A 17009-nucleotide genomic window follows, 5' to 3' on the forward strand; every position below is an offset into this window, starting at 1 on the left:
GAGGTTTCTGTGTCGTGGACAAAATGCTGGCGTTTGTTTGGACCAAAATATTAATGCAGTATTCTTGTGTGGTAAAAAAAAATTATATATATATATATATATATATATATATATATATATATATATATATAAGCCAGCAGAATTTTTGTTATTAACTTTTTGGTTAAAATGTCCACCGGGTACTCAGAAGCCCAGATGTCCATGTTTACAAGTTTGTTTGGTTTAAAAAACTTTATTCAAATGTACAGAAACCAAAATACAAAGATATTGCTCACAAAATGCAAGTCAAACTTTTGTTAGAGAAACAATCATACCTCCTATAGAAATACGTAAACGTTTTAGATGAAAAGTTGTGTTTACAAGTCCGAGGTCCTGGACTGTGATTTTATTTTTTGCAGCTACAGTTGCGGAGCGCTAACCAGAAACACGTGACCTCCAATTCTATATAACCTTTTCTGTAGTGGTTAAAGCCAGATAAAGTTAACAATGTTAGGGTTCCATTCAGATTTACTATCATTATGTAAAATACTGGTTTAAATAGAAATGTTTTATGTTTCCTGTTTTTAACATAAATAGACGTAGACAGGGGTTTGGAAATAATTTTATTCTTATTCACAGAATTACAACATGGAACCAGCAGTCCTTTACAATCTACAGATCACAGATTCATCAGGGTGCTGGAGCATCCTGGAAAAATCATAATGCTTAAATTCATAGGCTGATCAACAGGTTAAATATAGTTGGTTGAAACTGGCAGATATTTCTACAGATTGAAAACAAAATATATCTTATATCTTCATATTAAAATGTCTTGGTGCATGCTCCATTCTTTTTACATCAACACCAAAAACCCAGCTAAAATATCCCTTCCAAGGAAAAAAATATAAAAATAATTGATTTTAATTTGACGAGAAAACCTTCAGGGAAAAAAAAGAAAAGAAATATCTCCCAGCAACCAATTTGGTAAACAAATACAACTTTTAAAGGCTTGACTTTGGTTGATTAGTTAACGAGTGCTTGGCATGCTCACAGCACCGAACTGAAATCCTTGTCAAAGTGTTTAGTGTGGTTTCTGTTATGATGCTCCAGATTTGTTTTGACTCAAAGAATTTTATCTTCAGCTTGTTTGCTAAGTCACTGAGCCAAATGGCAAAGACCAGGAACCTACAAGTGGATGTACAGTGTTATTTCTCTACCATTCCAAATGTTTTTGAGCAATTTTAAAAATAGACAAAAAAATAAGAGATTAATACTCTTTTACTTTTTACCCCAATTTACAGACAGTAAAGTAGACAAAAGCAGAGTGTTCCCATCCTATAGTGAGTATTGCTGATCTTGTAGTGCATATGTGGGGCGCTGTCACGGAGTTCGGAGAAGAGGTACAGGTGACAGCAGAGGAAGACTCGCAAGATCAAGGTGCTAAGGTTGCTGCTGTCGTCGTGGAGGTCTAGTTGATGCAGTCCATGATGTGGATCTGGAGGGAGTCCAGGTCTGGCAGGATCTCGTTGCACTTGGGACAGACGTGTTCGGGAATGTTTTCCTGATGCTGCCAGTCAGTACCTGCGAGTCAGAGACACTGATCACAATCTGAGCCCACTGGACAGACGTTGAACTTGCACTTCCCACGAGCTGAGATTGGCTCCAGACCAAAAGTCATCTGATCCGTATCAAGGTATCAATTTCGGGCTGATTTTGCCCCCTCCCCGAGAATATGAAGAGAAATCTGGTCTGGAACCTTGATCGGTACCGATGTTGGGCCCAGATTATCTGGTAGTGTGAGGGATTTACAGAGCCGTTCGTAAACCTCCCTAAATGCCTGTAGAATCATCAAACATGAAATTTAGGATTTAAAATCGGGATGATTACGTCAGTACTTTTCGAGCAGAACCAATGAGAGACAGACAGCGTTGCTGAGCTTACGTTGCTGGCAACACTGTCAGCTGCTCATTACCGTGGAACTTTTGAAGTGGCAACTGTGACGACGACCAATTGCATTTATCACTGCAGAGCATTATAGAGCATGTTGTTGCACTACGCCAGCCTCCATCGTGTTTGTTGTGTTTACACGTTCTTCCTCATGTCAGAGGTGGTGCGTTGCTCCTTATGGGGCGATAATCTTAATAATATCCTGCAGTGTGTAATGTGCCATTACTTTCAAATCTTGTCGTGTGTGCTTCTTTGAGATTCTCCACTTGTGTGTGATGCAACCCCGATTTCAAAATTGGTCAGGATTGTAAAACTCCTGTCGTCTGAGCCCTGGCTTACAGGACGTGGTCTCCTCGTAAGGCTAAATTCAGGGCACAAAAAAAAAAAATGTGGTACCTCTTCCAACCACAGATGCACCAGCTCCGCATGGATTTCCTCCCAGCGACAGGTGTCTCCTCTGCATCTCGTTCAGCGACTGCCTGTGGAGGAGGACAAGGGAAGAGGCTGCCTTGAACTGAAGCCACACTGATAAACTACTCCAGGAGTCAGGAGGGATATTGTAACACTTTGTAACGTTCCATGTCTTGCACAGTTAAAAAAGTCTCCTATTTGTTTCCGTACCGGCCCAGTGACTCCATCTCCTCCTGCAGCTGGGAGTTCTGCTTCTTCACAAACTCCAGCTGAGTAGCCAGACGCTCCTTCTCCTCATGGAGTTTCTCCCTCGCCGCCCGCTCGGCATAGAAGTCCGAGGAGTACACCTCCGCCTGCACACAGCAAAATGCACCATGAAACACCATGAAACTGAAGGGAGCCAAAATGAAAGCACTCCACCATCACAGCGAAACATTTAGAAATCCACTGACCTGGGCCTGGAACACAGATATGGTCTCCAGCTCCTTCTCCTTATGGAAGATCTCCTGCTTCATGTCATCAATCTTGCTCTGTTTCGCAGCCAGGGCTTCTTCGGCGGCGGTCATCCGGTGCTGCAGCTCGTCCAGCGTCTCCTTCCTCACCATCTGAGACTGCGGGACCACAGAGCAAAGGTCACACGTGTCCGGATTTTATTTGGAATTGTTTATACCATAGGCATAAGCTTTTACTATTTTTCACAATTTGCCTTTTTTAGTCTTAAACACCAGACCATAGCTAAATGGGAACTGATGCATTTTAAGAGTGACACACTGACAGAAAAAAGACGGAGACCTCCCCTCCATCCCTGGGAGATTTTTCAGTGAGAAGCTTCCAAGCTCAGAAAATAAAGGAAAGGAAGCGAGTAAAGTACACACAGCAGAAGGCAGACACTACAATGGAAGTTTTATAAAGTCCTCACTTAATTTGGTAACTTCACTATAGCATTGCAGTTGGCAGAAAACCTAAATACTTTGAAAGGAAGCAAATATTTCAGAAGGATGGATGTTTTAACAGATGCCACCTTGCTCCTGCTAATGATGATGATGATAATGATGATGATGATGATGATGATGATGATGATGATGAACATGATGACAATGGCTCCGCCCTGCAATCTGCCTTGCTCCCTGTGTCTCCCAATTTACTGAATTATATTGTGATGCATTTCACATGTTTCCATTTGTAAGTATGAGAATATTAGAAACACATTAACATAAAATTCAGTCTGGTAAAGCAGCAGCACTTACCGCAGCTGCAGGTATAAACATTCAGTTAAATTATTATTACATGTTTTAAAGTAAACTAAAATATGTCATGGCTAAGCCCTTGATCTCTACTGCACCTAGAGCTGCAACAGATTCATACTCTCTCTATATGATACCTGCATATGGTTTGGTGTAAATCAGCTGCCAAAATCAGAAAATGTCCCCACTTTACTTATAAATGTACCTCTCTCTTCTTCTTCTCTTCTTTGAGCTCATTGTAGTCTTCAAACAATTTGGTGTAGGCTTCCTTCAGCTGGGCCAGTGTGTTTCTGTGCGGGAGGGAGGAAGATACCAGTGACTCAGTGGACTGGTGGACTTCAGTACATGTTTGAAAGCAGCTTATATTTTAAAAAGCTTTTTTTTCTGTAGAGCTAAAAGCAGTAATGTACTATATTTTACTGTGTTCCCCTCTGACCTCTCTTCCCCGGCCTTCTTCTGCTCCAGCTGGCTCTGGGCCTGCATGCTGTCCAGCTGCAGCTTCAGCCGGTCGTTCTCCGACTGCACCGCCTGTTTCTCCACCAGCTGAGCCTTCAGAGTGGTCACGTCCTGCTCCACCTCCCGGTGTCTACTCAGAGAGACAAAACATCAACCGCTCACACTGAAGGAAAGAGACATCTGATATACAAGAGGATATGTTTTGCATATGTTTTGGTAATTTTCTTTTTCCTGAAGTATTTTTTTTTTTTAAAAGACAGAATTAAAACAAATAACTGGGACCTAAATTATTGTTGCATTTTTAGTGTGAGTATGGGTCTAACCTGTCCTGCAGGTTCCTCTTCATGCCTTCCGCTTCATCCAGCTTGCTCTGGGCATGCTGCAGCTCTTTGAAAAGTGTCATCATCTGAGACTTGAGATTCTCTACCTCAGATGCAGTCTAATATTTGCACGATGACACACAAACATTACAGTAAACAACACATGCGTAAACATCCCCCGTCGAGGAAATCAGACAAAGTTTCCTTTACTTGTAAACTGTTGGAGAGGATCAACTACAAAAACGTTTCTCATAAACCTACTCAGATAAGGATTTAAGATACTTCCTGTTACTGAGTATAAAAAATACCTTCTCCTCCGACCCAGAATCCTCCTTGGTCTCTGGCTGGGTCGTCTGAGTGGATTCGTCTTCATTACTCTTCCTCTCCTCCAGCTCTCTAATTCTGTTTTGACGAAGTGACAAATTTAAAGAGGTGAGATGAAGTAAAAACTAAAGATTTTTATTGACAAAAACTGCACCTAAGAGAAGTTATTTTTAATGTGAATAAAGTTGGAAAACAACAACAATAAATATACTGTATATGTTCCCTTTAAGCGGAAGTCGTCTGACCTGGCAGCAGAAGCCTGCAGCTCGGCCTCCAGCCGATCGGCCCGCTCAGTCTCGTTCCTCAGCGACTGGAGCAGGTGGCTCACCGTCACCTCCTTGCTGTCCAGCCGTGACGCCGTCATGCTCAGGTCCAGCCGTGTGCTGCGCTCTGTGCCGCACGCGTCGTTCACACCATCGACGCCTCCGTCCTAGGGGAGGAAAAACACAGAGATTGGACGATAAACTTTGGTTTACAGCGGAAAAATCAAACCTGGTTTGTCTGTCTAAACTCATATAAAACATTCGGTGATGAAGATCTTTAATAAAAGGTATTAAGTGTATTGTGTTATAATAAATGTACGTATTCCTCAGTTACCTAAAAACGTGACGTCACAGTGACCTTTGACCATTGAATTCTAATCGGGTTCATTCCTGTGTAGTGAAATTACCATTGGGCTGTTCCTGTTAAATTCACAAACAACGAGGTCACAGTGGCCTTGACTTGTGACATTCACACATCACCAAAATCAAATCGGTTCATCTTTGAGCCCGAGTGAACATTTGTGCAAAATTTGAAGAAATTCCCTCAAAGCAATCTGGAGATATGACGTTCAAGAGGCCAAAAAACATATTTTTCTGAAATCCCAGTGACCTTGATCTTCGACCTTTGACCAGACAAACCCTAATCAGTTCACCCTTGGGTCCAATGAGACCTTTGTGCCAAATTTAAAGAAATCTTCTCATCCTATTCCTTAGGTATCACGTTCATGTAAGTAAGACGGACGGAAAACCCTGAAAATATAACGCCTCCGACTACGACCATCTTCTTACTTTCTTTAAATACACGTGTGTGTGTGTGTGTGTGTGTGTGTGTGTGCGTGTGTATGTGTGTGTGTGTGTGTGTGTGCGTGAGCGCATTGAACCTCACCGAGACCCGGATGACCTCAATGAAGGAGTCGTCCCGCGAGTCGTCGTCCGCCTCCAGCTGCAGCTCAGAGTTCATGGCCACCAAGTCGTTCTTCTCCGCCTGCAGGCGAGCCACCTGGGCACGCAGGGCCTCCACCTCCGCACTCTGATTGGGGGCAGAATATGAAGTAGTTTTAAAAGTGTTCATTTTGGTTTGTAATGCAGTAGCGTTATCTAGTGTAACTTTGTGTACAACAATTTGGGGTCAAGTCTATATAGGAAATAAAAGACTGTTTAAAAAAACTAAAAATATGAAACATAGGAACTTAGCACCGGCTGCTCCGATCCACCCTCACCTGCTTTCCTCCTGGAGCTCCTCCTGGCCTCCACCCCTCCTCAAACCTCCTGCTCAGCTCCTGATTGTGGCGGGTCAGCGCCTCCATGCGGCCGCGGGCCTCTTCCAGCCGACTCTCCAGGAAGTCCCTCTCCTCCCGCTGCTTCTCCCGCCACACGGACAGACCCTCGAAGCGCTCCTTCATCGTCACGTTGGTCTGCCGCAGGGCCTCTGGGGCGAGGACACAGATATGTAGAGGCCAAATCAGTTCAATTGTGTCCCCTTTTACCGAAAGGGTCAGTAACTCAGTGTATCCCACTGACCTTTGACCCAAAGACAAACGCACACGCCTGTGGCCACACTAACCACGCTCACCTTTAAGGTCCCTGTTCTCCTGGATGAGGATGTTCATCTGCTGCAGCGTATCTTCCAGCGCGCCCGACTGACTGGGGGAGCGAGAGATGTCGCCGTTCATCACGGGGCCTCCAGACGCCATGATGCTGAGAGAAAGACAGTTAAGGAAAGAGGCAGAGAGTTTATATATATATATACATATATATATATATTATATATACAACAGTGGCACTGACACGGCAATTACCAGAGAAGAAGTACAGCAGCAGACATGACACTTCCTTTAGTTCTACTGTTGGTTTTGCTTTATTCATTTATTATTTGTTTCTATTTATTCTTTTTCATTTCACACACACACACATACATACTTCCCTCTGACGGTAAACTGTTTTTTTCTCTCTCATGTTATTTGAATATTCCCGTCACCCACATCTCTAGGGGACCGTCCAGAGAGTAATATTGATTATTATAATGGTTGCTATCTACAGTATATATATTTATATACTCTTACATAGAATCTAACAAAAAATGTACGATCACGTCCCAGCAAGTTGGAAATCAAAGCAATTACTGAATGTCTTTCTGACCCTTTGTCACTCTGTCACACAATTTGCATGAAGAAGAAGAAGAAAAAGAAGAAGAGGAACTCATAACTTTCTTGTTTACGAGTTATTTGATTCAGGGATAATGTAGTCAGGCAATATGATGGACTGTCTCCAAACTAGGGCTGCAACAGTTAATCGATTTATCGATTGGTAATCGACTACTAAATTAATCAGCAACTATTTTGATAACCAAGTACTTTTATTATTCTATTTCTTTTAGTGAAAACTATGATTTCAGCTTCATAAATATTAATATTTTCTGGTTTCTTTGCTCCTCTGTGACAGTGAACTAAATATCTTTGGTGTGGGGGTTTGGGGGAACATGACATTTGTCACTATTTACATGACATTTTATGAACCAAACAACTATTCGATTTAATCGAGAAAATAATCGACGCAGATTAATCGATCATAAAAAGATAACCTGTAGTTGCAGCCCTATTCCAAAGCTCAAATGCAGTCATCTGATCTCATGGCAGACTTTTTTTTATTATAAACCTGGCATAACACTAGGCAATCCAGAGGGCTATCGATCACTTATTGATTATTATCAAGTTAAACTTGCTCCATGTTGACATCACCAAGTGACTCAGGGATTCTGCAATGCAGCCGCAAATCGTATCAGCAGGTCACATGATAATGCAATGTTAACATAAAACTGGCCTCACACGCACACACACCGTCTCAAATACACAACACGATCGTTATTGAGGAGGCATGACACAGGGGAGACTACAGAGAATAACAAGGAGATCAAAGTCCCAGACACAGTGTCGCCCTGAAAATGAATCGTATGGAAAGTACTCTTGTTGAATTTCTGCTGATGTCATTTGACTTCCACTTTCCTCAGGTGGGCCTATCCGGTGTGAGACTCCCCCGGGAAACACTGAAAAGTTACCCAGCAACTCGCACCGCGCGGACGCAGGTTCGAAACCAACTGCGTCACAACCAAAACGTTAACAGCGGGGTTTTTTCTTTTCTTTTAAAAGGTTTGAACTCACCCACTGTCCGCTACGGAGCTACACGCGATGAGGGTGTCCGCTCTTCACAGACATGGGACACACTCGGGACGGTACGGAGAGCGAACAGGGACCGAAGTGTCAGAACAACCTTGTTTCTGTTGTTTCTGCTTCGCGGCGACGTAAAGTCAAGGTGCGAACACAAGGCACTTCCGGCGAGTGTTTTGAAAAAATAAAAGCACACCTGCATAATAGGTGAATGGGTGTGCAAAAGGGCACAAGAGCGGACAATATCCTTTATCAACAATGTTTATATATATTCAAATGAATTTTAAAGGGTGGGATCCTTCAAAGGATCAGTTCGAAGTTTTGTTTTTATTTTTATGGAACTTTTTTTAAATTGTAGGCAATAATACACATTAAATTGTGTCATTGGAAGACAGTAAGATTAGATAAGATAAGATACAATAATATTATCCTTTATTCGGCCCACAACGGGGAAATGTGGATGTTACGGCAGCAAAGTGGATAGCAGAATAAAAAAGGCGATAAGATATTTCCAAATTATACAGCGAAACTTTTTAATAAAACTAATAGAAAAAAGAAATTCATCATAATGTAAAACAAAAACTCAACTGTTCAAGTTCAACTGTCTAGCCGATCATATGGCACAACATTATTATTGTCAGAAAACACTTGCTTGTATTTTATTCAATCTATAATATTGTGAGCAGTCAACTTTACTTCACAGAACCTAAAATAAAATAAAAATACTATTCATTGGTTGCTGGTTCAGTAAGGTTTTGTCACAGACATATATATTATATAAAATTCATGAATTGACTGTTTGAATATGTGGAGTCAAATGATAAATAGAAGTTGTTAGCAATGACGTGGCATGATCGTCAGCGCCATGTTGTTGAGCTTTTATTTTACAGGCTGAATTTGTCACACTTCCTGTATGCACTGGCCTAACTGTCGTTAGTCTGGCGCAGCGATGACTCGGGTTGAGATTTTTACCGTCGTTTTCGTTTCCTTGAAGTGACGTCACCAGGCGTCGGGAGATTCATATACCGCAGAGCAGCTGCGCTCCAGCAGGCGCACCGCGGTGACGGGTCCATCCACCGTCTTTTATACATCCGCTTGGATCTGACAGCTGCTGGGCGGAGCCGACTGTCAGCTGTCAGCGGGAATTCCCTGCAAGTCACCTTGCACTTGTGAGGAAAAACTGTAGATTCCCTGAACCCGCCCACACAGCTATGACTGAGTTACAACTCAATATAATATATATAATTAATCCTGCTGGATTAATCTGGCAATGCTGTTATGGAAAAACAAATGTTAAACCAAGGTGGAAGAATATATTACCAGATATTCCATCATTCGTATTAATTTTTATATATTGTATAGCAACCTTTTAGTTATTTGTAGGGGCGGAATGGGTAATCGGGAGATTCGGGCGGATTCCCGGTGGGCCGCTTCACTTTCACTTCACAACCTGACAATTGTCCCGTTAGTTGACTTCTCTTAAAGTTCACAGCGCAGCCCCTGCCTGACAGCGCAGCAGATGGGTTGTACCATCTGAAGGAGTTCCCCCCTCCTCCCAGATAGAGTTGGTTGGGTCCATAGAGCTTCTCAGGTACCGACAGCTTCACTGTCTCGACGAGCGTCAGCAAGGACGGACCGTGGAAAGTGGCCGGGAGGGCTGAAGAGGCCATGTTCAAGAGAAAAAGGGCCATTGGAGGAGGGCCCTGCTAAATTCACAGAAATGTTTTGGAGAGGACGGACCCAAGTGGCAGCTGGTAAAGAGAGATATAGGCCTAATGATTAGCAGTGTAATTATTAGGCTAACATTTTAGGCTTAAATATTAGCCTATTTGTATCGCCCATAGAGAATCACAGAGTTTGCTAATATTAAGCAAATATTGATAAAAAAAAACCCCAACAACCTCAAGCTTGATCTGTGTACACAGTAAAATGACCGCTTCATGATTGTTCTTGTAGCCTCTGAGCAACAGATAAGCCAGTCCCCTGCTGAAATTGAGGAAAAAGAACCAGAGGCCATGACTGCAGAAGGGACAGGTAGAGAGGATAACAGAGCAAACAATATCAATTCAAGTTATTTCATGTAAAATTAGATAACACACACATAGAGCAGGAGAGGTGATAGATTCTATATGATATCCAGATATTCAGAATGGTGTTAACATTAGGCTAAAGATTTAGAGTTATGCTAGACAGAATTCATTGTGCCGCATAAATGCATTACAATAAAATGATTGAATAAATAATAGGTTCAAGTTGTTTAAACAAGAGTTCCTATCTGCGGTCATGACATCACAGTTTCTATGCCCTTCTGCATTTTAATGCCATGCAATACAGGGGAGTCCGATGCTGAGAGAGGAGATAAAGAGACAGTATCAAGTGAGACAACAGCAGCCCAGCAGAAGATCCCAGAGGTACAGACAAATGCTAGTGTAGATGAGGAGACCGATCATTTTGATCATTTTGCTCATCCTCAACCACAGGATTCAGACACGTTTTCCATTACCATCCTCAGCAACCCACAAAACACCCCCTGCTAGCTAAAGTTTTTCAGAGCAAACATGGCACCAACCGCAAGTGGCTGGCATACAGTGAAAAAACACAATCACTGTATCGTTCTGTGTGTTTGGCATTTGCACCTACAGCAAGGGATAGTCCTTTCATAAAGGGAGGTATGAAAACATGGAAACATGTTCACCAGCGTAAAGAGGAGCATGAGAAAAGTAAGATCCACAGAGATAGTGCTGATGCTTATGTAGTAGAGCAAATGTTTTCTTTATTTGTCTTGAGTAATTCTTTCGTTTTAATTTAAGTGTGAACTTCCCCAAAATTAGTTCTGGTTTTAAAAAAAGGTTCCTACCTCAGTTTTCAGGGCATACCTGTTTGTCTCGTGTGGGTGTTATTTTTGTGTTGCACTTCCTGGCTGGACTTGAGTGAGAGCGGACGCTCTGAGCCTGTAAGTCGTCCCTTAATATGCTCTCTCATTTAGCTTTTATATTTTTGTTTCAAATTATTTTATATGATGTTGGTGTTTATGTAGGGTGTTTATGAACCCGTTGGTTAATGATTGACCGAACAAATGTCGTGTAAAAGTTTATACAGAGCTTTTGTAGGTCAAGTAAATTTGATGCTTATAAAATTAGCATTAGGCTAACGCTAGCCGCTACCGGTTTTCTAATCGGAGTGAGCAGTGGGCATGGTGTTCTGTCTAATGTGTTTTTTTGTTTAATTCATTTTGTGTAGTATGTGGAGAGATGCACGGCTGGAAGTATGACATGTTTTCTTTTTTCCTAAAAGGTATGTTCATGGAGAAGAGTGTATTAATGTGTTTCGATTTGTATGGTATGAAAAAGTGGGAGGAAACGTGTTTGATGATTTGAAGAGATCACATTTGTTTTGTGTTGTTTTTGTGGCATTTTGTATGTTGTATCAGACTGGAATGTACAGCATTGGAGAGTGTGGTGTTGTGTGTGTGAGTGAGAGCGGACGCTCTGAGCCTTATGTGGAGAGATGCACGGCTGGAAGTGTGACATGTTTTCTTTTTTCCTAAAAGGAATAAATGACATCTCCACATCTTCATCGTGTGTCCCTCACTCTGTTCCCGACACAACGCAGAGAAGAAGCAGAAAGTGAACTGCTCCAAATGGTGCCGTGACCCGGATTCTCCAGATCAGCCACTGCAGATCGCCGGGTTAAGCTGTATGCAAGTAAGCCTATCTTGCTGTGGGCAGGAAGGATCCAAGGACCACAAAGACATTCAATCGTATTTTTCATATTTGTTTGGTCGATCCCACTTTGGTTTTTACACAGTACTGGATTTCACTGTGTGAGCAAGTTAAACTAAATAATTTGTGCTGATTTGTATGTGATGTGTAATGGAGTTTACACCAGCTAGTGGTTATAGGAGGGGTAGAGGGTTAGTATATGCACCTGACACAGACAGGGATGATGTTTAGCAGCAAGGTTTCACCAGGAGGCTAGATTTGGATGATGTCACACTGGTAGACAAGCCCCAGTCTTTCAGCCCCGCTGCTGCTAGTAGTGACACCCTGGAACAGCTACGTGACTTGCAAGGAGAGCTAGGGACCCAGATTGGTTATTCTGTGGTTAGTCGCATATTAGCCAGTGAATCACTTAATCCCTCAAGACACACTCCATACCCTTCAGCCATCCCGCCACTAGAGCCTCTACCCTCTACACTGGACATGTCTCAACTGAATGTTGTGGTAATCAGCAAATGGTCAGCCACGGAAGTGACCATAATGAGAGCTGCCATTCACGAACCTCCTACACCAGCTAAAATAAGTACAACTCCTGCTTCAGAAGTGAGAGCATTACAGAGGGTACTGATCATGTTGGAAAATGTACTGGCTAGATCTGCTTCACCAGCCCAACAGTCAACCCAGTGGACACGCTCTGGTTCCTGCTGTGTGTGTGGTGAAAGGGCGCACCCCACATGTGATCACTGTATGAACGAAAAGAGGTGCTTCGGATGCTTGGAACCAGGCCACCAGAAAAGAGACTGCACACGACCCAGGCAACACCAGATTCAGCCAGAAAGCCGCACACTAAACCAGGAAAACTGAGTCACTCACACTCAGGAGGGCATAGTGTGAGTGTTTCCTGTCAGTCCCTCGAAACAAAAGATGACTTAAGCTCTGTATATTAGGAACGTTGCAAGTCTGTTCAGAACGACAACATCATCATTTGCCAGAATATACACAGGCTTGAGAAGGCAGACGACCTGTTTTATACTGATGTGCTGGTGAATGATAAAACTGTATTGCAGGCGATGCTGGACACTGGTTCGATGGCCTGTACTATGAGTGAAGCGGCCGAAGAGGAGCTCCGCATAGCAGGACTGCTACTAGAGGGAACCCAAACCAACCAGGACATTGTCAATGAACAAAGCTGATTCTCCTGGTGAGCCGGGCATTGAACAGTTCTTAAGCATGCTCTCTGGCATAACAAGATGGAAGGGTGAAAGCATTCCAGACTCCATTGGAATTGTGAAGCTAACTAGTGCTGTGATGCTAATGCCCTGACAAGAACACATCGTTTGGGCAAAACTTCCTGGGAATTTCCCTGTCTCTGAGGTGAGTGCCATACTGGTGGAACCATTGAAGTATCAATCACACAGGAAAAACATCATGGTAGGGAGAACTGTGGCTTCAATGAGTGGTGACAGGTGGGTACCTGTAAAGGTCATGAATCCAAGTGACAAGCCAGTGACACTGAAGAGGAACACGAAACTAGCTGATGTTTCACCTTGTGTGGCGCTAGAAGATCTTGAACTCAATGTGGACCACACCCCCGCTACAGAGATTAAGGCACAAGGCCAAAGCATGCAGGACTGCCCCATCCAAGCTACTACTGGAGCTCACACACATCAGGACAGACTCAGCAATCTTGGACTGGGTGAAATCGACATCAACTCATGTGAAGTGTCACTCTATTGGAAGGGCCAGCTGGTGGACCTTATACAGCACTATGAAGATGTGTTTTCGAAAGACAAGTTGGACTGTGGCTGTGCCAAAGACTTTGTCCACAGAATCCATCTAACCGATGACTGCCCATTCCGTCTGCCGTATCGCCGTGTTCCACTGGGCCAGTACCAGAAGCTGAGAGAGGTCCTCTCTGAAATGGAAGAGAAGGACATCATACGCAAGCCATGCAGTGAGTGGGCGTCTCCCTGGGTTCTTGTATGGAAGAAGAATGGTGATCTACGCATTTGTGTGGACTACCTGTGGCTTAATGCACGCTCCGTGAAAGATGCTCATCCGGTACCTCCGGTTGGCTGCTTTGGGAGGAAACGCCATCTTCAGCACCATGGACTTAACATCAGGGTTCTATAACATCCCCATGCACGAGCAGGACAAAAAGTTCACCGCCGTTACGACGCCAGTCGGGCTCCATGAGCTCAACAGGCTGCTACAGGGCCTGTGTAACAGCCCAGCGAGCTTCATGCATCTCATGATGAACGTCTTTGGAGACCAGGATTTTCTAACCCTGTTATGCTATCTTGATGATGTGTTGGTCTTTTCTCCAATTGAGGAAGTGGCCCTAAATAGTCTCAAGACTGTGATGGGACGACTTAGGGAGCATGGGCTAAAGCTGGCTCAGAAGAAGTGTCACTTCTTTTGACGGAGTGACAAGTTCTTAGGTCACTTCATTGATGGGAATGGAGTTGCCACAGATCCCGACAAAGTTGAAGCCATCACTGCCATGACTGAGGGGGACCTGATGATGGACGATGGAGTCACGCCTTCAGCAAAAAAGAAGTTCATACAAAACTGCTCCAGCATAGCAAAGCCCCTGTTCTCGCTGACTACTGCTGCACCTGGCAAGACCAACGCAAGAGGTGCTGCATCTTTTAGGAGGCCCAGGTGATTGGACTGAAGAGCAGAGTAAAGCATTCAACCAACTAAAATCAGCCTTGCTAAACTCAGTATTGCTTGCTCACCCTGACATCAGCCGTCCTTTTATACTGTCAACAGATGCTTCATTGGATGGATTAGGTGCTGTGATCTCTCAAGTACCTGAAGGAGAGTGCAAGGCACGCCCCATCGCCTTCGCAAGTAAGTCCATGACACGCGCACAGACCAAGTACCCAGCTCATCGTCTTGAGTTCCTCGCACTCTGTTCCCGACACAACGCAGAGAAGCCGAAAGTGAACTGCTACACTTACTTTCTGTTGGCTAACAGGGCAGATGTAAAAAGCCTTCTGGCTGGCAAACATGTCTCTACATCATGAGCAGGTGAAAAAGAAGCGTCAGGTGATGGAACGCATCATAGATGTGATAAAAGTCATAGGCAAATGTGGACTTAGTTACAGAGGGGGTCAAGCAGAGGTTGCTTATACTCTTGTAAAATACTGCAGTCAATCATGGCAACTTTCTAGAGTTGGTCATACTTTTGAGCCAGTATGATCTGTGCCTTCAACAGCACATTAGTAGTTGTATTGAGCAATGCAAGAAGCTTCATGACACTGGTGCAAAAGGTAGAGGTTCTCTTGTGACTGTACTTTCAAAGGACATTGTTGGTAAAGTTGTGGATGCTCTCAGCCAGGTGATAAAGGACACGATTGCAGATGAGGTTAGAGAGGCAGGAATGTTTTCAGTTCAAATTGATACAACCCAAGATGTCATATCAAAGGACCAGTGTGCTATCATTTTCAGATATGTCACAAATGCCGTTCATGAGTGGTTGGTCGCTGTGGTGGACTGTGAAAAATCCACAGGCAAGTATTTCACAGAGATGCTGAAACACACATTAGACAAACTCAGCATTGACATTGGCACATGTGGGCAACTCCACTGATGGTGCAGCAAATATGCAGGGACAGTACAAAGGGTTCTCTGCATTTCTCTCTGCCTTGAGACAATGTATGTTGTGATTTGGCACTATACAAATAAAATTGAATTGAATTGAATACATTTGTTAGAACATATTATAAATAAAAACTTCACGGTAGTAAGAGCTAAACTGTTGCTTCATGTATTCAATTTCCACCATACCATAGAAAAAGTGGGCCGGTCTTGGGCCTGAAACTCCCGGGGTTGAAAAGTGGCCCACTCCGGCCCTGGTTATTTGATTTTGATAATTTGTTACGCAAAATGTATTCTTTTGTGTGTGTTTACTTCAGTGTCCACTAGATGGCGGCAGTGTTGTTCAAGCAAACCACGCAGGACGTTTGGAGGAGTTGACCTGAGAGTGGAATTTCCTCATCCCCATCACTTGTGTTTTCTGTGGCCTATACTGTTGTCGATCAGATACTACATTGTGAAATGTATCCATGTTATATCTATTAATCACATGACACCTCACCCCAACTAAATACTGGGACCCCCCCACCCCCGCTATATATTTGGCGCTACACAAATAAAATTGAATTGAATTGAATATATTTGTTGGAGGGCTGCACGGTGGTGTAGTGGTTAGCACCTTCGCCTCACAGCAAGAAGGTTCTGGGTTCGAATCCCGGTTCAACCAGGGCCTTTCTGTGTGGAGTTTGCATGTTCTGCCCGTGTATGCGTGGGTTCTCTCCGGGTTCTCCGGCTTCCTCCCACAGTCCAAAGACATGCAGAATGGGGTTAGGTTCATTGGAGACTCTAAATTGACCGTAGGTGTGAATGTGAGAGTGAATGATTGTCCGTATCTGTATGTGGCCCTGCGATAGGCTGGCGACCTGTCCAGGGTGAACCCCGCCTCTCGCCCAATGTTAGCTGGGATTGGCTCCAGCGACCCCCCGCGACCCTTAAATGGATATAGCGGTAGACGATGAATGAATGAATGAATGATATTTGTTGGAACATATTATACATAAAAGCTACACGGTAGTAAGAGCTAAACTGTTGCTTTGTGTATTAAATTTCCACCACACCATAGAAAAAGTGGGCCTGTCTTGGGCCTGAAACTCCCGGGCTGAAAAGTGGCCCCACTCCGGCCCTGGTTATTTGATTTTGATCATTTGTTATGCAAAATGTATTCTTTTGTGTGTGTTAACTTCAGTGTCCACTAGATGGCGGCAGTGTTGTTCAAGCAAACCACGCAGGACGTTTGGAGGAGTTGACCTGAGAGTGGAATTTCCTCATCCCCATCACTTGTGTTTTCTGTGGCCTATACTGTTGTCGATCAGATACGACATTGTGAAATGTATCCATGTTATATCTATTAATCAGTGTGGACTAGTGTACTATCATTTTCAGATATGTCACAAATGCCGTTCATGAGCGGTTGGTCGCTGTGGTGGACTGTGAAAAATCCACAGGCAATTATTTCACAGAGATGCTGAAACACACATTAGACAAACTCAGCATTGACATTGGCACGTGTGGGCAACTCCACTGATGGTGCAGCAAATATGCAGGGACAGTACAAAGGGTTCTCTGCATTTCTCTCTGC

The 17009-nt window shown here is 43.5% G+C and overlaps 1 protein-coding gene and 1 long non-coding RNA gene across 5 annotated transcripts; one reads left to right on the top strand and one right to left on the bottom strand.

Annotated features, from left to right (window-relative positions):
• Positions 1-589: 589 nt before the first annotated feature.
• optn (optineurin) lies at positions 590-9197 on the bottom strand. Of its 2 annotated transcripts, none has more exons than XM_035649947.2 (13): positions 9081-9197; positions 6518-6642; positions 6165-6373; positions 5831-5974; positions 4927-5111; positions 4666-4759; positions 4361-4476; positions 4018-4167; positions 3787-3871; positions 2790-2948; positions 2548-2690; positions 2323-2405; positions 590-1560 (listed from the first exon to the last, which is right to left on the bottom strand). In XM_035649947.2, exons 1-13 carry the CDS (start codon positions 9179-9181, stop codon positions 1448-1450), a joined length of 1707 nt encoding a protein of 568 aa, XP_035505840.1. In that variant the 5' UTR covers positions 9182-9197; the 3' UTR covers positions 590-1447. The 2 variants fall into 2 exon arrangements, with proteins under 2 accessions (XP_035505840.1, XP_035505849.1); XM_035649956.2 differs by lacking the exon at positions 9081-9197 and adding an exon at positions 8103-8261.
• On the top strand, positions 9186-15403 carry LOC124849345. 3 transcript variants are annotated; one of them, XR_007031913.1, is made up of 4 exons: positions 9186-9862; positions 10443-10519; positions 11349-11402; positions 11659-15403. It is a non-coding gene; the product is annotated as an uncharacterized LOC124849345 (long non-coding RNA). The 3 variants fall into 3 exon arrangements; XR_007031914.1 differs by lacking the exon at positions 11349-11402 and having other exon boundaries at positions 9336-9862; positions 10443-11061; XR_007031915.1 differs by lacking the exon at positions 10443-10519 and having other exon boundaries at positions 9336-9862.
• The last annotated feature ends 1606 nt before the right edge of the window (positions 15404-17009 follow it).

Source organism: Scophthalmus maximus, chromosome 12 (assembly GCF_022379125.1).
Source record: "Scophthalmus maximus strain ysfricsl-2021 chromosome 12, ASM2237912v1, whole genome shotgun sequence".
In the NCBI taxonomy this organism is placed as follows: Eukaryota; Metazoa; Chordata; class Actinopteri; order Pleuronectiformes; family Scophthalmidae; genus Scophthalmus; species Scophthalmus maximus.